We start from the raw sequence: 22,302 nt of genomic DNA, 5'->3' as shown, positions 1-22,302 counted from the left end.
CATTGTCCTCTTGGAATATGTCTGTACTATCAGAGAGAAAAGATCCATTGATGTAATAACCTGGTCATTCAGTATATTCATGTAGTCAGCTGACCTCATTCTTTGGACACATACCGTTGGTGAACCTAGACCTGACCAACTGCAGCAACCCCAGATCATAGCACTGCCCCCACAGGCTTGTACAGTAGACACTAGGCACGATGGGTGCATCACTTCACCCGCCTCTTTTCTCTATCACTCTGAAACAGTGTAAATCTGGACTCATCAGACCACACAACCTACTTCTATTGGACAGTACTTTACCCAGTTTTAGTAGTTTCATCAATCTCCTGTTTTCTTTGCTTGATACATGCCTATAATTTGACCCTTCTGAAACAGATTAACATATTTTCAACAACCGCTTGTTGCCAGCTGAAACATAATCATCCATGCAATAATTATCCAATGGGAGACTCCTATTTACTTGCTTAGTGAAATCAAGATAGTGACTTTTTTTTAGATGGCCAGTGTATTTCAGAGTTCGTTCAGAAAACTGGTTGTTGTTCTAAGACAGACTTAAGGCCATAGTGTTATTTTATTTGAATTAACACTGTACTTGCATCATTGCAGCTGCTGAAGTTTGTCCCAGAGAAAAGTGACGTTGATCTGTTGGAGGAGCACAAACATGAGCTGGAGCGCATGGCCCGAGCTGATCGCTTCCTCTTTGAAATGAGCAGGTATGCATGTTTGAATTGTTTTATGACACATGTTAAATTAGCATGGCTGGTTAGTTTTACCGTTAATGAATGTCTGAAAGAGTAAGACACTATCTACAATTAAACAGATATCATATACGGCAGCAGGTTTGATATGGAATCACGACGTTTGCCAGTCCAGCACAGATAAAATCATAAATGACTGAAAAAAACAGTGTCTGCTCCACAAGAAATAAGCCTTTGAAGCTGTGAGGCAGAGCTGGGATCAAGAACAATCACCCAACAGGGTGATTTATCATTTAGCTGAGATAACAAACTGTGGCTGCCCTTTGAGGACTGCGATGACATCAGAGAGCAGAGAGGTTTTAAATCGGTGCATTTCTTTCTGCATTCTTTCTCAGACTCTGCACTGTTTGTGCAAGATAATTAAACCTTTTGATTTCTTTAATGAAATATTACCCTGCCCGCTTTCTTTCCTTTTCACCACATCTCCTTTGGTTAGAGGAATACATGTGGGATGTAGGATTTAGCTTTTTCCACCCTTTAATATCGCTGGTCTCTCTTTGAAATTCCCACTCCCACCTGCCTTGAACCTTTGGGTAAGTTTAACTCTCCCATTTGTCAACTCTTCAACTTGATGGGAACCTATTAGCTGAGAAAAGGCCGGTGAAAACTGAGAGAGGGAGTTTTGTACGAATGGGTGACTTCTAGCTTTGAACTGACACTCCCGTGGAGATAAATGTAATTTCATCTTTCTTGTGGGCGTTGTGTTTTTTTCTTTACTCTCCTCATCAGAATCGACCACTACCAGCAGAGACTGCAGGCTCTGTTCTTTAAGAAGAAGTTCGCAGAACGTCTTGCTGAAACTAAGCCTAAAGTCGAAGGTAAGGGCAAAAAAACAACTAGAACGTTCAGCACAAGGCAGACTGACTGAATTCATTGAGACTGTGTAGCAGTTGCAGCACGGAAGCTGCAGATATACACATTTCTAGAGCTGCGTCTGCTTTAGCACGTATTATAATCATACAGTTAAACTCTCAGAAGCACAACACAAATTGTTTCAGACACTTAACATGTCATCAGCTTTGAACACTTTGGCCAGTGCTTTTCACAGTGCCTTGTGAAATCCCGAGTGTGTGTATGTGTGTGTGTGTGTGTGTGTGTATGTGCGCGTGCATGGTGGGAGCGAGTGGCCAACTGTACTGTATATTGGCTTTTTTTTTTTTCCTGTAAACCAGCCTTCAGGTTACCAGGGAGGCTGTTTTGGAAAGCTGGCCCTTGTTGAGAGGGGAGAGCCTCCCTCGTAAACAGCTCACTTCAAAGACCGAGGGGGAAATAGGCTTCCAGTGAGGTCCGCGGACATGTGTGCGCATGGGTGTGTCACGAGAGAGCTGTTACAGCCTCTGTTCGAGCCAGAGCTACTTGAAAGACACTTCTCTGCTGGCCTAAAATGCCTTCTCTGGGCTTTGATGAGCACACCACATTATTTGTGCCAGCAGTGTTTTATTTGCAGCGAGCGTTGACTGACTGGTTTAGCTCCTTGTGTGCTGCAGCTTTTTTGTCAGATCAAATAAAATTTATATTCTGACTTAGATTACTGGCTGCCGGGAATGGAAAGAAAGCAGCAGCACTCACAGTCCTGTGAGTTTTAGCATTGATTAAAGACAGAATCCAACTCACACACCACACTGTTCACTGATGCCCATAATGGAGTTCTCATCTCCTTTTATTATTGACGTTACTTTGTCATATACCCTGTGTTTCTCTCGACCACCCAGCACGTTCAATGGAAGCGCTTCAGATGATGGTGCAGGGTGCAGCCAGGCCATTCTGCATGCAGCAGAACATTGTCAGCAGAAGCCAGAAGAATTGTTCCCATGCTGTATCACAGCAGACAGAACTGTAACAATAACAATATGGTTATTGAGTTAATGATTTTCACATTCACGCTGACGGTTTCTTAGTGGAGAGAGGAAACCACCTGCACTTTGCCAGACAAGTCTGATCTCAGGGGAGAAAGAAATGGACAGCATGGGGTTGTGTTTGGACTATTCCCTTCCTCCTGCTGTTTTATGGATGGGTGTAAGAGTTTGATGGGTTTCCCCATCGAGCTGCCCAGTTGTTGCGGGGAATATGGATCAATCATTGTGAAGGATGTTCAAAATGAGGGATGAGAAACACTGGGCCATGTACAGTTTGCTTGTGTGTCCATGGAGGCTGAGTGGAGAAACAGAATGGAACGAAATGGAAAAAGGCCAGTGTGTTATGTAATACGAAAGGTTTAGTGACACACACGCATATCATCCACCAACAATATGATCTCTCCAGCTGCTTCTTGTCCCTCTCTGTCCTCTCTCTTCCTCCAGCCATCCTGAATGCGTCCAAGGAGGTTGTTCGGAGCAAGCGGCTGACTCAGGTCCTGGAGGTGGTGCTGGCCTTCGGCAACTTCATGAACAAGGGGCAGAGAGGCAACGCTTATGGCTTCAAGATCTCCAGCCTCAACAAGATCGCTGACACGAAATCCAGCATAGACAGGTGCCCCGGAGGGGGGACTCTGGACAATAGATTAGTCCTTAACAACCCAGATAGATGTGTTATGCAACAGAAATCATACATCACAGTCTCCGTGTTGTATGTGAATACACTGATGTCATGCACACCCTGCTGAATCAACATGACCTACTATTTCCAGTGCTAGCTTCTCACTTTCTTTCTACTAATGTCTTTAAAAGATAAATGTCCAGACTTTGTTTAGAATGCTCCTCTTGTACTCCCACTATCTATCTATCTTTATTTCATTCGTATACAGAGACAATATCAAGACACAAACCATTTCCAGTGCTAAGTAAGCAGTGTGACTTTTCTAGATGACTAGAAAACTTTTAACTTTTGTTAAAATCCAAACTGTCTTTGCTGGTGATTTGACAGAAACATCACCATGTTGCACTACCTGATCATGATCTTTGAGAAGAACTACCCAGACACTCTGCACATCCAGCAGGATATTGGCAGCGTACCGGAGGCAGCCAAAGTCAAGTGAGTGCACAACATTTCCCCGTAGGCATCACTGAAGGGTAGAGGGATTTTCACCATAGCTTCATTACAGCAGTGAGGAGCACACAGTCTGTCCTAAGTGCACGTGTTTTTAAATGTGTGCCAGCAGTTGTTACTTTGGTTAAAAACTACTACTATGTGGTCAGCATTTTCTGCCAGTACCTGCAAATACAACCTTTAGGGAAGTGCAGTAGATCACAATAACAGCACACAGTGATAGTTTCCATATGTGTTTTTATTTGTTTTTTTTTTCTTTCTTTCTCACAGTTTGGCTGAGTTGGAAAAAGAGGTGCACAATATCAAAAGCGGATTAAAGGCTCTCGAAGCGGTGAGTTAAGCGTTTGTGTCACGTTCCCTCCCACTGGTTCTTCTCCTGTCTGTAATTATGTTTTGGATCTGGGCAGAGATGGACGGCAGGGTGAGGTGTTTAAATGCTGGTAATGCTCCACGCACTGAGACATGGAACACCAAATGTCACATTTGCCACCGCACACAGAAACATGGGCTTACGTGCACGTACGCGTATTGCACTTAGAAAAAAAAAAGTGAATATGAGGAATATGAAGCTTGCAGCAACTTCCTAAAGCTGCGTTTAAGTTGGTTTTAATGACCAGTACGATGAGATTTGGAACCCTTTGCAGAGATGTTTATGTTCATCTTCAGAGAAGCCTAACTCTGCTTTTTCTCCCCCTTCAGGAGTTACACTACCAGCAGAGCAGGACGAGGGAACGTGGGGATAAGTTTGTGGCCGTGATCGGTGACTTCATCACTGTGGCTGGCTTCAGCTTCTCCGAACTGGAGGACCAGCTGAGTGAAGCCAAGGACAAGGTACAGTAACTTCTTACCCACTCAGCTGTTCACACTGTTAAGTGTAAATTCATGTGTCTGTGTGGGTGGCTGTAATACACCATTTGCTTGTAGTCCTCGCTGCCAAGCCTTCATGTCAGGCAGACCGAGAGGAGGGAGGAATGGAGTGACAAAATACTTGAGGGAAAAACTGTGAAGACCTCTGTGCATCCCTCTTAGTGCAGTGTGATGACTTCAGCAGCTTGGGGAGACCCAGAACTGAAAGATGAACCTACGCATTCTCTTTGCGTTTGTCTCTTTAAATCCACACTCTCACTCTTTAAACAAATGGGACAAAAGGCTTTTTTAACACCACTGGCTCATGCACTGATGGATGGCAGGAAGTGTCAGAGTTGAAGATACGAGTGGGACTGTGGGAATCCAAAAGTAAGACAGTGTTGAGGAGATTTATGTGAACATGTTATTTAATTTGCAGGCCTTCAGAGCTCTGCTGCACGTGTATCATTCTGATGCACTGGAAAAGTTTTGAATCTTCCTGATGTGCAAAATGATGCCATACCTCCCAAAGGGATTCATTGACTGTGTGAGAGGGATAGGAAGGAGGAAGAGTCCTCGAGTTCCATCACTCCACTTAATTGTTTGCTCTAGGAGGTAGACAGGTAAAAATATTGGAGGGAAAGCGGGTCAGCTTGGATGTGACAGGAAGAGAACGGGGGAAGAAGGCACCAGTTACTGCTGTAAAACTAAAGGACCTGTGTTCACCAGCCCAGACTATGAACACACACGTTTCCTAACATAACAGTGTGTGTGTGTGTGTGTGTGTGTGGTGAGGAGTCTGAGCCATTAAGTCGCTGCTTGTCAGAGCACTTTAACGCTCTGCTAGGTTTATGAAGTGTGGTTGTGTGCTCAAAAGGTAAAGGAGGATGACTGAACAGAGCAGGCGGCCCGCTGAGGCTCATCCCACTCCATAGCAACAAGTGTGTGCATGCGTGCTAGGCTGTCTCTCTTGCAGACACACACACACACACACACATACACACACACACACACACACTTACACGCTCTTCCCCGATACTACTAGATACATTATAGAAGAAAATTGTTTTTAAAAAAAACATAACAAAACATTGGGACAGAGGTTTCCAGAGGCGAGCGGGGATTTTTAATTTATCCGGAGGGATCGGTTCGGTTTCCAAGTTCACACGCCCGCACATCAGTGTGTTCAAAGACAACACAAGGTCTCACCTCAATCCAAGAACAAACCAGCTCTGTGTCAAGCCGAACACAGAGCAGGGAGTGCCTCGAGTTCCCTCATGTGCTGTCGAAAGGGAAATATTAATATAAAAGAAAGAATTATGAGCAGCACCGTCAACAATCTGCTCTTTCACTTTTCATCCAGTAGAACCAGTGTCATGCACATTGGAGCCCATTTGCTTCAGATTATATGGACTATGTACTGCTGCTGCTGCTGTGGTGTTGTTGTTGATCTGTTGTCATAAATGATTTTACCTCACTAGCAGACATCATTTCGCTTCTTTTCAGTGCAGACTTGGCTAATCCACCATAGCACACCATAACTGTACCGCCAGCATTTCTGGGGTTTGCTGTAGGAAACAGTTAGTGACAGACCAATGCGGTCCAATTAAAAGTCCTGTTGGGTTTTCACCGCCTTGAAGGTATATATTTTAATCTTCTGAGCTTCAGATGGAGTCTCCATGTTGTGCACAATGAAAAGATCAAACTTTCTCCAGCAGCAACTAATCAAAGCTCTGCAGAATTGGACTTCAGTGCAGTTTCTCACCAGCTTTAAAGATTTATGTCCCACTTGCCCACTTTCACTGAACCTTCTACCTCACAGCCTTTAATCGTTAATACCTCGGCTATTACAACTTTTTTTTCCCCCTCTCTCTGCACTTCATAAGTTGGCACTGATACACACTTGTTGAGTGATGAAGAAAGGGATCAGTTCCAGGGTGGCTGCCACTAACTCTAAAGACAGGCTTGGCTCATATCCTCAGATTTTCACTGCACTAGTGTCCACGGAGGACGAGGGATCAGACAAAATCAAAAGGAAACACAAGACCACCCTGATCCTTCTCTGTCTTTCTCTAAAAGTTCTTTACACTAGATACAAAATAAAAGAGACAAAGTGTTTGCAAATAGCTGCAGTTTAATTAATTAGGCTTTCCCTTGAGTGCATTTCCATAGCAGGATCTCACACGCAGACCACAGTCACAATACTTGAGCATAATCGGAAGCTGCGGTTGAAGAGAATGTGCCAAGCAAGACCAAATCTGTGACGTGTTAATTTGAACCAGCCTGTAAAGCAATTAGCGGATTTTTAACAACTTCTACTTTGAGTGGCTGAAAGTGTCTTAGCTCAACAATATGGAGATAAACAAATATGAAAACAAACTAGAACTCAAACAGTAGAGGTGCATTAAAAACTGCATTCAAAATCCCACACGATAATTGTGAAGCAGTGTTAGTGTTTGTGTGAGATGAGCTGTGTGTGTGTGTGTGTGTGTGTGTGTGTGTGTGTGTGTGTGTACTCATTTAGCACAGACCCGAGGGGACAAGAGGAAACAGATTTGACCAGACGCTTAATTACAGGAGAGAGAGGGATGATGGTGGGGGTTGCTATGGTTACTAGCCCATAATGACAGGATGGTTTTGCATCCTCAGAAAATTGCGATCCCCAACTCCTTTATGTCACAACACGAGGACCACATACAGTATCCTCCTAAAGTGGAATGATATGATGACGCTTTCATTCATAAAATAAAAAGAGAATACAGACACTCAGTGCCCATATTTACCAAATGATTCCCTGGAAATTTGCCTTCCATCCTTTTCTCATTGATTCTAACTTCTTCTAACTCAAAAGTGTATTATTCTTAGTCATCAATCACATCCTTTCATAGTTTTCCTTTAGAAATAGCTCTACAATATAACTAAACAAATGAACATTTGCAGCTAGCTAGAAAAAACAGGACCTGTCAACGTGAAAGACTGCAGGTAACGTTATTACCTCCAGGTATTAGATCATGTTTAAAGATGCTTGCCTTGAATACACCATGTGTGTGTTCTGCTGTTTACTGTGGTACTAGGCTGCATGTGTGTGTAGGAACGCAGAGAAGGTTTGGCTGTAGGGATCGTCCTGGCACTGAGCAGTGGACAGCTTGAACAGAACAGGGTGGACATATGATGGTCAAATCATGCAGTCTTATCCCTACAGTGCCTGGTGTGTGTGTGTGTGTGTGTGTGTGTGTGTGTATGTATGTGTGTGTGTATGTGTGTATGTGTGTGTGTGTGTGTGTGGTAGCAAAATATAAAAATGTAATCCTTTTTATTTTTGCTGTGTGCAGTTTGCCAAATCTTTGAAGCACTTTGGGGAGGAAGAAGGGAGGATGCAGCCCGATGAGTTCTTCGGGATCTTCGACACATTCTTACAGTCGTTCAGCGAAGCGCGGCAGGACCTGGAGAACATGCAGCGACGCAAGGACGAGGAGGAGAGGAGGGCTCGAATGGAGGCCATGGTGAGAGAGACGTATAGATAATATTAATATTGTAGTCGTCACAGAAAGAATTCATTGTTTATCAGTCACCAACAGATACAGTTTCATACCTGACGTGTTTCTTCTCTCCATCTTTGCCTTTTCAGCTGAAGGAGCAGAGGGAACGGGAACGGCGGGCCAAGAAAGGCGGCACTTCAGACGAGGTCGACGGGGAGTTCGACGACCTGGTCTCGGCGCTGCGTTCCGGCGAGGTCTTCGACAAGGACCTGAACAAGTTCAAGCGGAACCGCAAGCGCTCCGTCAACCAGCTGGTGGAGGGTGGTGGCCGCGAACGAGCCGTCACAAAGGTCAACTACTAGTCTGAGGGATAGGAGAGGAAAAAAAACACAGTAGACACCTAAATTCAGTGGTGGTGTAAGTTTAGTCCAGGTCCTCAAACAGTGAGCGTTGACTTTGGAGAGGATGTAAATAACGGCTGAACTGAAGGTGTGCTGACTGAGGACAGACGTGCCGTTTTGAAGGATGCAACACTCTCCTCTGATCGGTGTTTAAAGCTATTCCCAACCTGTTTGTCCTCGACCTACTTTGATCTCCTGAGCTGGACGAAGGACACTTGGAATCAACGGATGGACGGACAAACCACTGTGACCCATTATCCCACGTCTTTTGAACATAACCTTTTTAACACTGTGCTCAAGCTTCTTGCTGTCTTCTCACCTTGTTTCACACTCTTCCTTTTCCCCCCACGTGCCCTCTGTACGATCTCTGGTGCTGGAGCCGTGACATGTTTTTGCTGCCAGGCTCTCAAACACACAGGATGTTGGGTTCACCCAGTCACACTGTACATAGTCACGAGGCCAAGAGAACACATTGGAGGAAGGACTACTTCAGAAAAAGAAGGTGAGAAAGGGGGAACTAAGCCTCCACATTCAGGGCGAGTTCTCAGCCACAGATTTGTGAGAAAGTACATGGAGTCATTAAATCCCAGGATGCTTTACAAAGTAGGTTTCTGAAAAGGATGTGCAAAGATATGCAAGAACAAGATTCATCCAATGGCCTCGTCCAGCACTCCAGCATTCCCAGGCAGGACGTCCGTGCATCCTAAACTCGCAACTTCAGAGAAATCGACTCTTCTCTCAAAGCAAAACGACTCCCCGGCTTGATCAGACTGAGGGTCCAGCCTCACGTACACTCTTCAGTGGTTTCAGCATTGTCCTGGCATTAACCAGTGCCAAAACAGAGAGAGAGAGAGAGAAAACTAATGTAAATGTATTCATCAAAAGATACTGCAATTAGGCCTTGATATATATATATTTATATTTAGATGCAGACAAGCTAATTGCAAAGATGTAGAGGTTTGTTTTTTTTTCTTTTTCATGTTTTGATGGCGTTTGGGGATTTTGTACACGCAATGCATTATTTGTTAGTGTTGCAAGTTCACATTGCTGTTGAAAGTGGATTTCTATACATTTTGCGCTTTATGTAAGAAAAGAAAAACGAAACAAAAAGAATTTCTGGTCCTTTTCACACCTGTATGTCTTTGTTTGCACTGCAGCTTTTCTGATAAACTTGTAGGCTTCTACAAGCTGATCTCCTCTGGAAGAAGTCTTTTCTCTGCTTAAGTTAACGTTTCCATTGCAAAGATGATGAAGGAACACCATAAATGAATCTGCTGTTAGTTTACGGACCCTGCTCCCTGCTCCCTGCTCCACTGTTCACCTGAATGTGGACCGTGTGCTCTGCTCCTGTAGTTGCGGGCCACGTGGACCCCCAGTGGAGGCTAAAAGGATGTTGCAGAAGTCCTCATTGGATCCATGATGACTCTCATCCACACTGTGTGTTTCACTGGTGCTAAAACACATGGAGCCATCAGTCCAGTTGCAGGAGTTCTTCCTCTCACCTCAGGTCAAACTAGTGCTCCGTTAGCAGGATTCATCCTCCAGTATCTCAGTGGGCTTTTCTTTCAGTGGGCACTTTGATATCAGACCACACCACGTGACGAGTCTGTTATTGCAAAGTCAGGCTTCAACAGAGCCCTTTAAAGGGTGTAGTAAAAACTTACAGTGGCTTTATGCAATAGTTTAGGGTTCATTGATGGTGCACGCTGACCAGATGCCGACAGTAGGGCAACAGCAGTTCTCTAAAGTGTTAACAGCCTCAATCAGCCTCTGAGAGCATCACAGACAACAATGCTTACTTCAGTCTATTTCCAGCTTCTCTCTAATGTTGGTTACAAATCACTAGAGCTCCACCTGCTGCTATTTGTTTAAACTGTAGTTACCCCTATTTAGTCTAAAGTCAACCTGAATCCTCAGGTTCGGGATCCTGTTGGGTTCAGTTTGGGTATCCATCCTCTAGCTTGCTACAGACGAGGTTTTGAATGCACGGTGAACAGTCTTCTGCTCTTGGTATTCAGGAAACTGATAGGTTTACTCTCCATTTGGGTAGCATCACATTAAAGAGTCCTTCACCAAATACCAACCTCAGTGTAAACAGCTGGAGGGCGTCTGAAATTCCTATAAAATACCTTGATAATCATTCATTTATTTTCATTTAGCTCATTTTCCTTTATGTTTACTGTAGTACAGCATGCAGACATGCAGTATGTGAGGTGTGCAGCAGGAGGACTGGGCTTTTCACACAAACTGAAATATGTGGACTTATGTGTTTAGTCTAATCTGTTAGCTCACTGATGCCGATGTAATACAACAGCATCCCAAACACAAGAATAAGACCTTTCCAAATGAATGTTCATCTAACATGCTCTCGACGTACTACTACAGACCACACATCTCTGGTGATAACAATCTCGTTTGGTCTTCATTCAGCCAGCTCTTCTGTTCTCAGACACGTCTTGATTTCCACCTTTAAGTGCCTCTGATCCCATTTTCCTACACGCTGCGTTCCTCAGATTGTGTTTTACTGCTGATTGTCACTTTCCCCCACAAATGTGTCTGCATCTAAAATGCAGCTGACAGTTGGGAGTAGACTGGTTGGCGCCACCTTGTGGCTGCACATGGTTCACTTTGTGTTGCAGTTAAAAGGTGGAATATGGCATTTGACCTCAGCTCTAAGCAACAGAACTCACCTGTGTCTCACCTGTTCACTACTGCAGTTTCTCCCCTAAAACTTAATCCATCAATATTATTATTATTACCTAAAGGCACCTCGTCCTGTCACAGGTTTATTGCTTTCAAGTTTTCCTCAAAATGAAGCAGAGAGAAGCTGAAGTGAGTTTGAAAAGTTGACTAGAGACAGTCCAGAGAGGATCTTAAAGATTTGAGATTACCCAGTAAACCAAATAGACACTTTGACAAATCAGAAAACGACTTGTGATTGCTTATTGTTTAATCAGCATCTGATGTATATTTGAGCTTTTCTATTTTCTAACCTCTGCTCCTTTCTCTCTCCAGTTAATCCAGTTAATATCTGACTTTGGCAGGCCCTGAAAACTCTAAATCCAGAGCTTTAACCCATATTGTAGTACAGACTATTTACTGAGGGGTATTGCAACGTTGTCAGTATTATTCTTTGTTTGTGTTGTTACATATTTGGATGTTTATTTGGCCATTGACTGGCTGATCTTTGGGGTGTAAAGTTGGAAACCAGAGGAATGAAATTAGTAGCTTGTTCAATGCACTTTTATTATGGGACATTTCCATTTGCAGGGCTCAGATCCCTCTGAAATAAGAAGGGTGCAACTAAAGGGTTGCAAATAAGATAAAATAAAATAAAAATAAATAAAAAGTCAGGTTGGGATAAAGAAAGGAAGAAAGAAAAAGGGCAAGTGAGGTGGGGGACTCCGGCTGGGCCGCTGGAAACCCGATTCTAGCCAGTGTGCTGGATGGCAGAGATGGTAACAGGAGGGGGAAGAAGATTAGAGAAGGGTTGGGCGGTTTCTCTGGTACCACCACATTTCTGTCGAATCATGCACTTGGCGTCGACCTGCATGCCTAAAGAAAATGGGGGGGGGGGGGGGTGCACAAAGTGTGATGTGTTGACTGTAAACTTCAATAGAAAATTAGTCTGCAGTATGGAACCCACTTTTAACACTATTTGTACTGCCTGAGGAAAGTTGCACCCGGTTGTAAAGGTTGTCTACTTGTGAGGAGTCAGTATTTTTTATGGTGGGAAAAAAAGAAAAAAGTCTCCTCCACAGAAAGATGTACAGTCGGATAGAAAAAAAAGCATTTTGTACACCGTTGTTGATGTTTGAGATGAGATGAAAATAAGATGAAAACATTGAGGAATGTTCCATTTTCCTGTAAATTGTACCTCTATTTATTTGCCTTATTTAGTTTGCTATATTTTGTATGTACACACAGCATTATGACAAAATGTTATATTAAAAAGATGAATAATTAAACTGTGGTCTGTGTATGATGGATAGTTTGGAGACTAGTTGGAGAACAAGAATCATCTTTTTTTTTCTTTTTTTTTTTCTAAAATGTTATTTTTGTTTAGTATTTTTTTTTTTTCCTCACTCTGGGTCTTTTGTAGGGTTACAATAAACTTTGGTCCCTTGCAAGTGATCTGTTATTTTATTCTCCTCCTTCACTTGTTGAGGTGAGAGTAAGTGGGTCATACAGGTGTTTGGTTCCTGTGTTATTTTACTTGATCTCCAACGTGAGGGTGGTATCAAAGAGGAAACTGAGGTCCAGCTGTGGACTGAGGCCACCGTGGCCCTCAGCATAACATAAACAGCAGGTTTGCAACCACTACACCGCCTTACCATCCCCAAACAAGAACCAGCCACCTTCAACCTACAAGTTCAGGTTATGAGAAGCTCCAGCTAGAGATTAAGCTCTAGATTAAGGCTCAGTGAAGTTTGTTTGGTACAAAAACCAAAATGTGCTGATCTATAACATGGAGCAACCTAGAGCCTTTATTTAATCAAGAGTACACATTGAAATCTAAATGTGTTTTTTGTCTGTTTCCCAAGAGAAACATTGTAAAAGATCTCTTATTATAAAAATTCAACATCACTCAACTGATCTTAGCCTCAGTCCCTACCCACTCAAGCTGTTATCACTAGCATCATAGTGTAACAAACATTGAAAATCACCACACGTCCTTTAAAAAAAACAAAAAAGCTACTAAATCAGAGGTGAACTTCCAACTCTGTCTGATAATAACCAAGTGTTGCTTTAATATTTATTACTGGATAATTCTCAGTAGATTTACTACTGCACTTTAATAGTGTAAAAGTTGTTTAAGTAAAAAAATATTTCATACTAATCAGTTGCAATTGCATTTAAATGGTGGAATAAATATTCTGTAACCTGTGGTCTGTAATTTACTAAGTTAGGTTGGTATGTGTTTTCAGTATTATTTCTGTTGTAGAGCCTCACTGTGGCCACTAGAGGGCAGTAAGCACTGATGACAACATTAAAGCTACAGGACTCAACAAGACACAATAACAGATCAATATGTATTAAATACTATTAAAATACAACAGTTAGGGATGACCGTGGTGTTTCAGTCTATCCATCTTGTGTAAATACTGATAATCCTACATGGAGCTTACCAGATATTTGTGTTAGCGTTGTTACAGTAAATGTTATTCCCATGTGCCTATATCACAGTGATGGAATATTTAGACCAAGCCCAGCTGTTTTTTTTTGTGCCAACTTTAACCAGCAGAGTCAGATCAACACAAGCAGAAAGTCCAGGAATTGGTACAGCTGCTTCCATTGCAGATACCAAAGCGTAGTATTTTATCTGGGCCTGAAAAGCTCCTATCTGTAAGCTGTGGAAATCAAACAGGTCTAGGAACATCAACACCTTGGTTTTAGAGACCAGTGCTTCCAATCATTTTGTCTCCATCTCACTCTGCTATCTGCATCTTCCTCTGTCACAATCATCTCTTGCTTGTCCTCCTTCACCGTGTTCACAAACCTCATCTTTGGACTCCTGCTGTCTGGTCTTCTGTTCTCTGACTTTCATTCCCCTTCATTCCAGTGGGTATCTCCTTCGCCTTAATTTCACTAAAGGTCACAGTGTCATCTGTGAACATCATAGTCCATGGAAACTCAAGCAGTGAGAAGGGGCTGAGAGCTCCTCCTTGATGCAAACCCACCTTCAGCTTTAACTGGTCTGTCATTCCTCACACATCTCCCATACCATCACCAACAGTCAAAAGTTTGGACTTACATAGAAACTAAGATTGGGGGTGGCTGAGTCTCAATAGGTAGAGCAGTTGACTACCAATCACAGAACTGGTGGTTCAATTCCCGGCTGCCACGTCACATGCCAAAGTGTCCTTGGGCAAGATACTGAACCCCTACTTGCCCCCGCCGAGTCAGGTCAGCTGCATAGCAGCTCTGCCATCAGTGTGTGAATGTGTGTGTGAATGGGTGAATGAGAAGCAGTGTAAAGGGCTTTGAGTACCAACTAGGTAGAAAAGCGCTATATAAGTGCAGAACGTTTACCATTTAAGATCATGAAAGAAAAGCAGATTTTATAACATCTAATAGATCAGAAATACAGTGAATATTGGAAATCACAGTTTTTAAAAGAAATTAGTATCATCATCAAACGTTAGTGCTGTTTTCTAACAGCTCGTCACATTTGCTAAAGCAAATGTATTCATTTAAAAAGAGGATTGATCATTATCATTCATCTTCAGTGAAGTCCCTCTGTCTTCTTTTCTCATCTCTCAGGTTTTGGTCGATGTTTGAGCCAACAAAGTAGAACTTTCTCCATCCTCTTGGTCTCGCAGCTTCACATAATTTTCCCTGAAGCAATTTGAATGGAAATTGAAGGGTATGATTTAACCTCCATGGTGGTGTCGGGTTTAATATAACCACAACACTTTTGTTATTAAAAACATATGTCAGTATATGTGAATACAAGAAACGTAAAGAAAAGTCATTTGGAGTAAAATTAGATCCAGTATTAAGAAAAAGGAAAATGTCTCATGTGTAAATCTTCCTACAGCAGTGAATAGAGTAGTAGCAATAGAGAGAGGACATTGGATCACTGAGTGATAGTGACTGATTTCTATATTGTTTATTCTTTTTAGTTTTTACTGAACAGATACCTGCAGAAAAGTACAGAGAGAGGGAGACAGAGAGGAGTAAACACAACTACAGGAGACAAAAGACACAAAGTAATTACATGCTGTGGTGGCATTTGGATTAATATAGGAGAAAGGAGAGAGGAGAGGAGCTCAGTTTATCAGTAGAATTCCCCCAGCAGACTAACCTATAGCAGCAGAACTGAGAGATGGTTCAGAGTCATCTTTATAAAGAAGGAACATTTTAAGTCTAGTCTTAAATGTGGAGAGGGTGTCTGCCTCCAGAACCTGAACTGGGAGCTGGTTCCACAGGAGAGGAGCTTGATAGCTAAAAGCGCTGCCTCCTATTCTACATTTGGAAACTCTAGGAACCACAAGTAAACCTGCAGTCTGAGAACGGAGAGTTCTGCTTGGAAGATAAGGAACTATGAGGTCTTTAAGATAAGATGGAGCCTGATTATTAAGGGATTTATAAGTGAGGAGAAGAATTTTAAATTAAATTCTGGATTTAACAGGGAGCTAATGGAGAGAAGCTAACGTTGGAGAAATATGATCTCTCTTGCTAATTCCAGTCAGAACTCTGGCTGCAGCTTTGGATTAACTGGAGACTCTTTAATGAGTTATTGGGACAAACTATTAATAATGAATTACAATAGTCCAGTCTGGAAGTAACAAATGCATGGACTAGTTTTTCAGCATCACTTTGGGACAGGATGCTCCTAATTTTAACAATGTTTCTCAAAAAAGGCAGTTCTAGAGATTTCTTTTATGTATGAAGTGAAGGAGATATCCTGGTCAAAGATAACTCCGAGGTTTCTTACAGTATTACTTGAGGCCAGAACTAAGTCATCAAGGGTGAGAATGTGTTTAGACATAGTGTCTCTGAGATTTTTAGGCCCAAACAAACCTCTGTCTTGTCATCATCATTAACATGTACAAACTAGAATCTATCTGATAGAGATGATTTAAACCACTCTAGTGCTGTTCATTTGATCCCAATGACATGTTCCAGTCTGTGTAATTAAATGTTGTGATCTATAGTGTCAAATGCAGCACTAAGAACAACAACTAGACGAGTATAGAGAGACGTCCATTGTCTGATGCTAATAAAGGATCATTAGTGCCTTTACCAGTGCTGTTTCTGTACCTTGATGTACTCTAAATCCTGACTGGAAATCTTCATACAAGTTATTGCTGCGCAGGTGGTCATATAATTGCTTAGAAACTACCTTTTCAAGAATTTTAGAGATAAAGGGCAGATTGGATATTGGTCTACAATTCACTAAAACCCCTGAGTCCAGAGTAGGTTGTTGGGAGTATTTGTGTGTGTTTTTAGATAATCTGATTCATTCCAGTCATTTTATTAGTTCCTCCTTGTGTTCAGTTAAAGTTCTTTTTGTCTCTTTAGTCTGATTTCTATTGACCTCTTTTAACAGAACATTACTGAATATTTATAATAAAATTATACAAAAAAAGTTTAATAGCAGCATAGTCATACTAAATCAACAGAAAAGGACACATTATCCAAAATTATTATTTCTTTTATAATTAACTACAGGTTTTAACTGTAAATTATTTTACTCATTATTCGGTAAAGTTGTTTAAATTTTCACCGTATTTTTACAGAATTATTCTGGCATGAGAAACAGAGAGGCTTTAGTGATCATTGATCATATTTGTTAAGTGATCATTGAATCAGCATTGTTTATAAATGGCAACAGCTGGTGTGCTCCTGTGCTAGCTCACAGACCTGCAAAACAGAGACCTGTACCTAGAACAAGGAGCTGAGGATGCAGAGGTGAAGAGTTGAAGAGAAGTGCTGAGTAAAAACAGGGCTAAATCATGGCTCAGCTGGATGATGTCCAGCTGTTGAAGGAAGGCAGAAAGATTTGGTCTGTCTACCTGTCGCTTACAGACTAATGTGTGTGACTGCATAAAGGTACCTGTCAGTTTGGTGTCACTCATAACAGTTTGATATTTACTGTGTCTCGTTGTGGGAAAAGCACAGATATAATTTAGAGTCTATAATTTTGATATTATCATAGTATTATTGTTTATTAGTAACTGTAGTGATACAGTGGTGACAGGATTATGTAAGACATTACAATTAATAATCAAATATTTCTCTTGAGTTGTAGTTTCTCACTGTGACCACTCGTCATAATTATCTACAATAAGCAACATCATACAGTTCAGTACTTTACTGTGTGTAAATAACATTGTATAGAGGTTAATATTTGATTATTACATGTAAATTATAAAAAGAAAAGAAATTAAAATTACTACATTACAAGTCATCATTCAGCTTTAAGAATGTTTTTAGAAAAAGCAAAAAAGTATTAGCATCAAAATATACTTAGTTACTTCAAATAGTAAAAGCAGCCTACTTGTTAATTGTTGAAAGAAGAACTTTTGTTGGTAAGTGTAATAATATGTCTGTCTCTGTAATCTAACCCACATAAAATGAAAATATTCTGGATGCCTTTTTCTACACAGTTTTCCATCTTTCAGCACATTTGCTCAGCTCTCAGTTTGACATCTTTAGATCATCTGGAATCTTCACTATTAATTTATGTTTCAATGAAGATAAACTAATTTGTACTGTTGATCATTTTAAATGTGCCAAATTCCCATTCTTCTTGTCACACTGAGGTGTCTAAACCCAGGGCCCTTCGAAATACTCTCTGTGCATCGTCAGCAAGCATGTCAAGGAACATACTGAGAGCCCTATAGGTGCAGATAAAAGACATTGACATTGCTGCTGGGATGCCAAAAAATGGAATAAATCTTGCCCCTTCCTCTGCTGCCATTAATGCAACTTCACTTACAGAAAATGATAATAATTTAATGATCAGCTCTTTTGTTATTTTTTGTGCAGCTAGAGGTGATGTCATCACTGCTTTAAGGTCATCAAAAGACACATGTGCTGTGAGAGCAAGAGTCTTCAGTGACTCACTATCAAGACCAAATGTAACTTGGTACTTTACGACAGTTGTAGCCATCATGCCTGCATCAGCAGCAAAAGAGACTCCGGGCACTGGTACAGATGCTATGAGTGCAGAAAAAGATGCAAAATATTTTATCTTGGCCAGAAAAGCCTCTTTCTTCTTCTGGATGATCTCCAGGTTGATGTTGGGCATAGCAAACAGCAGAGCATCCCTCTTGTGAGCAGGAAGTTCTCTCTCTAGGGTCTGCTGTAACAGAGGGAAATCAAACAGGTGGAGCTTACGGCTGGACACCAGGAAGACGTTTGTATCCTCAAGTCCTTGTGTTTGGAGACCTGTGTCAGGAAAAAGTTACAAGAACCTTAAAATACAAGTAATTAATGATAATTATTAAAAAGAGATAGTAACTAATCTTCAGACACTGCAGCATCTGCCAATTTCATTTAATGTCTGGTGTGAAGTGTCAGGGTCATCACGATGATTTGAATACTGGTCAATGTTAACTTTTTGACATCCACTGTGATATACATAAAAATAATCCATGTGCCCCTTCAGCTCAGTACATAATACATTAATTTCAAACTCAATCCAATGATTAATATGTTGTAAATACGACGGTAATTAGAGTTTTGCACATAGATTAGAATTGAATTCAGTCAAAGTAACACTCCAGGAGGTAATTATCAACTGGACAAAAAGAAACATGAACAACACCAATTATTGATTTTGTTACTATTAAAACTATTATCAGCTAAGACATTCACCTTGAATGCAGTTTGTCCTGATTCGATCAAGGGTCTGTTTTTCATTGAACTCTGAACCCTGATCATCTCTCTCATCTCTCAGGTTGTGGTCGATCTTTGAGCGAACAAAGTAGAACTTTTTCTGCATCCTCTTGATTTCCAGAGCGAGCTTCACATCATTTTCTCTGAAGCGATCGGCTGAGATGATGATGAAGAAGTCAAACCTTTCAAATCCAACATGCTTCAGGTACTTGTCAGCAGGAAAATTGGTGGTACCAACACCAGGAAGATCCCAGAAAATAACATTGGGATAGTTTGGATGAGGGTAGAATTTAACCTCCATGGTGGTTCCTACACAACCAGTAGGAGCAGCTCCATCATCTTTGTTGTCTAAACCTCTGATGACATTAACAAATGTGGATTTACCAGAGCCACACTCTCCTGTGACGCCAATATTTAGTGGAATGTTATCCTGCTCTTCCAAATAGCTCTGGATCTTTGCAACTGCTGCAGCGGTATCATTGTTCTGCAGCTTTTCTTTAATTTCCTCAATATCTGGGCAAAAATCAAATGAATCCTCTGTACTCATCCTTGAAAACAAGAAAAAGATGAGACTGATTTAGTAGCAGAATGTGCGTAAATGAATGTGTGTAAAAACCTACTTTGAATTCATCTTCTAAACTATAAACAGTAGAATAATCTAATTAGTAACTGCTAATTAGATTACATGAGTTTGATTCTCTTATTTCTAGATACTTACTTAGATTTTTTCCTGATGTTGGAACAGACGAGACTGGAGCTGAAACAACACTGGTCTGACTTTAATGGGCTTATGTCTTCATGTGCAGGTCACAGTGTTGACTGTACAAAAACAGATTTTTCTCTGTTACACTTTCAATTTCTCAATCTCTCTTTTCACCTTGACTGTACTCTGCACTCTCCTTAAATAAATTTAATTAATTATAAAATTAATAATTGAGTAAATTAAGTAAATAAAATCACTGGTGTGGTGATATTGTTGATTTTAATATTAGTCAAACTCAAATGATGTTGTACAGACTTTTTTCCTTGTGCTATATAAACTCACATAACAATGCTGAATGAAGTCAGAGGTGTGCTGAGATTTCCCAAAACAACAATGGGTCCAATATGTCTACTGTAAGTCGGACACAAGAAGGAAAGTATTTTCTAGGATGATAAGGAAACTTCCTGTATCCACAATATTTTCTCAGTGGTAACTATCTTCCTGTCACATGATGTTCTCTGAATTACTGTTTCCTGAAACACTGACTGTTCTTTTTTCTCATAATTTTTCTTTTTGGATATTTTGTTTTTTAGAGTATTTGCCTTAAACCTTTGGTTATTTAAAAGCATTTATCAGGAGATGTATTCAAGAACTTTTCCACATCATTACAAATAATCAATAGAGGGAGAAGTCAGATACATAAATCTGCCTACAGCAGGACGTCCTGTTAAAGTGAGTATAGTTAAGGGACTAGTGAGAGAGGCCACCAAGACACCTGGGATTCACCTGGAGGACTTTCAAGCTTCAACAGCTGAGATAGAAGAGACTGTAGATACAGTAACAGCTGTCGGCCGAGTTCTTCACCAGCTGAAGCTTAATGGGAAAATGGCAAAATAAAAATAGTTCATTAAATCTCAGCTGAACTTTTTCAGAATGCAAACTGGAGTTTAAAAAACTACACACTATCTCATAAAGTATAACTCTGTTGGATTGTAGGGTTCTACAACTTTAAAGCATCATTTTAGATTTCTCTACTTAACTGCAGTCACATACTCTTTTACATTATTTATAGGAAATCACATGTTTGAATCTGTACTGTTGTGAAACAAAAAATAAAAAATAAATAGATAATTTCCAAGATAAGCAGCCTCTAGACCAATTAACTAAAGTAAATTCTACATTAATAAAGTTGGATTATTTGAGGCTGTTTGCAGAGGACAGAACATGAGCTGAGCTGTAGTCCATGTTTAAGAAATGACTAGATTTAAAATACATTAAAAGACTGGTGGCTACTTACACTGGATTCCTGCTAATGTTGAAAAAAGGAGAGTGAAGCAGAGACGACGCTACAGTTTATGTGTTGGTCTTCAGCAGCACTGCTAATAAACCATGTCCAGCAGGAGTTCAGTATCAGGAAAGGCTACACCCAGGGGTGTTTGTTAGAGTTCATCCTTTCAGTTTCACTATAGTGACTCTAATGTAAATATTCTGGAGATGACTGATCTAAACCAGCCCGCATTTCTTCATGTGTTGCCATATCAGACTTTTTTTTGAATCTTGAAATCATTTAAATATTTAGACTGTAACCATCGTACCTAAACAACTGATTTAACCAAAGTGTTTGTTTGAACATTCTTCAGGTTCTGTTGAGCTAGTAAGACTCAGTAGAAGACAGAAACATCTACATTCAGACCAGAGAAGACAAACGGTTTCAAAGAGGCTTATAGAGGCCGTGAATGTTTAACTGGAACAACCAGCTCTCAGGAAAGGAGGTGGTGTACAACAGGAACAGAGGAGATGCAAGACGTGAGTTAAGTGAGATCTGTAATGTCTGTTGTGGTGACAAACACAGGAACAGGAAAAAAATCTATGTGTAGGTGTGTTTGACAGGGGAAACTGCTGCTGCTGCTGCAGCATCCGCTTTAACTTTAGAAACTCTGAGGGTTTAAGTTAAGTTAAAACGAAGTGGCGGGAGCAAGGCAATGCAAGACTAAGGCAGAGGCAAGGTTTAGATACAAAAAACACTAAGCAAGTTTCTAGACAAGGGAACGAGACTGGAGAGTAGTGAAAACTGACAATCAACAGAAGGGACATGGTGAACAGGGTGAAGGGGAAACTTTACTGAAGAACTTTACTGAATATTTAGCAAATTGTTGGGTACATAAAAATCATCTGAACCTCTACATGGGTTTATAGCATGAACACATTCTTAAGACATCCAGGACCAACATCCTTTAGTCTGAAAAGCATAATAGGAGAGTTTTAATGAATCCTGTTTGGTCAGAATGGATTATATGGGAAATCATTTTCTCAAGTCTTCTGTTGAGTGATTTACATGTGATTTTCAGTTCTACATTTATTAGTGAAGTTGGTTGGTAACTCGATGGAAGTGTGGGATCTTTTCCTGGTTTTGGAGCAGGCTTTTAACGCTAACTTCATGTTTGGGGGTATATTACCTTGTTGCTTAACTTGGACTATCATTTTGTAAAAAGTTGGTGCCCAGCATGGTCCAGTATTCCTTAATAATAAAACTCAGCTGGGAAACCGTCCTGTACGGGGCTTTTTTATTTGACATCTGCTGTTGGTTTCATGAAGTTCAGCCAAGGAGAGAAGAAACCATTAAAATAATCAATTAAAATAATAATTCAAATAATTTGCAGCCTCAAGTTGCGCCCTTTCCTCGTGCTTTGTTTTGAAAATAAAAAATGACAAATACAAATACAGACAAAATAACAAGAAGACAGAAAAAACTGTCACAGCTGAGCAGGGAAAACGTG

At 40.8% G+C, this 22,302-nt stretch overlaps 2 protein-coding genes across 5 annotated transcripts in view; one reads left to right on the top strand and one right to left on the bottom strand.

The window, feature by feature from the left end:
* The window catches only part of LOC113159556 (disheveled-associated activator of morphogenesis 2-like), an 82,453-nt gene extending 70,013 nt beyond the window's left edge, over nucleotides 1-12,440 (top strand). For 2 of the 3 annotated variants that reach the window (XM_026356314.1, XM_026356312.1), the window contains 8 exons: nucleotides 610-716; nucleotides 1,491-1,579; nucleotides 3,062-3,230; nucleotides 3,624-3,731; nucleotides 4,017-4,077; nucleotides 4,446-4,577; nucleotides 7,925-8,095; nucleotides 8,221-8,433. In XM_026356314.1, coding sequence (XP_026212099.1) covers nucleotides 610-716; nucleotides 1,491-1,579; nucleotides 3,062-3,230; nucleotides 3,624-3,731; nucleotides 4,017-4,077; nucleotides 4,446-4,577; nucleotides 7,925-8,095; nucleotides 8,221-8,433 — 1,050 coding nt within the window. Of the gene's footprint in view, nucleotides 1-609; nucleotides 717-1,490; nucleotides 1,580-3,061; nucleotides 3,231-3,623; nucleotides 3,732-4,016; nucleotides 4,078-4,445; nucleotides 4,578-7,924; nucleotides 8,096-8,220 lie in introns of all 3 variants that reach the window. The other variant, XM_026356313.1, reaches the window with a different exon arrangement.
* Nucleotides 12,441-17,484: 5,044 nt separating this feature from the next.
* Nucleotides 17,485-20,900, bottom strand: LOC113159557 (interferon-inducible GTPase 5-like). 2 transcript variants are annotated; one of them, XM_026356315.1, is made up of 5 exons: nucleotides 20,823-20,883; nucleotides 20,312-20,398; nucleotides 19,541-19,641; nucleotides 18,802-19,370; nucleotides 17,485-18,372 (listed from the first exon to the last, which is right to left on the bottom strand). In XM_026356315.1, the coding sequence occupies exons 4-5, from the start codon at nucleotides 19,367-19,369 to the stop codon at nucleotides 17,735-17,737; spliced, it is 1,206 nt and encodes a 401-aa protein (XP_026212100.1). In that variant the 5' UTR covers nucleotide 19,370; nucleotides 19,541-19,641; nucleotides 20,312-20,398; nucleotides 20,823-20,883; the 3' UTR covers nucleotides 17,485-17,734. The 2 variants fall into 2 exon arrangements, with proteins under 2 accessions (XP_026212100.1, XP_026212102.1); XM_026356317.1 differs by lacking the exon at nucleotides 20,312-20,398 and having other exon boundaries at nucleotides 20,823-20,900.
* Nucleotides 20,901-22,302: the final 1,402 nt, after the last annotated feature.

The sequence above is a fragment of the Anabas testudineus genome, chromosome 12 (assembly GCF_900324465.2).
Source record: "Anabas testudineus chromosome 12, fAnaTes1.2, whole genome shotgun sequence".
Classification (NCBI taxonomy): domain Eukaryota; kingdom Metazoa; phylum Chordata; class Actinopteri; order Anabantiformes; family Anabantidae; genus Anabas; species Anabas testudineus.
The sequence above is the reverse complement of the archived record's forward strand: the minus strand, read 5'-3'. Positions and strand labels throughout refer to the sequence as shown.

Excerpts from the sequence above, each read along its gene's own strand:
- LOC113159557 (XM_026356317.1), bottom strand. The coding sequence starts at position 19,369 with ATGAGTACAGAGGATTCATTTGATTTTTGCCCAGATATTGAGGAAATT. Across the intron at positions 18,373-18,801 it reads CAGGACAAACTGCATTCAAG|GTCTCCAAACACAAGGACTT; the intron begins GTGAATGTCTTA and ends TTCCTGACACAG.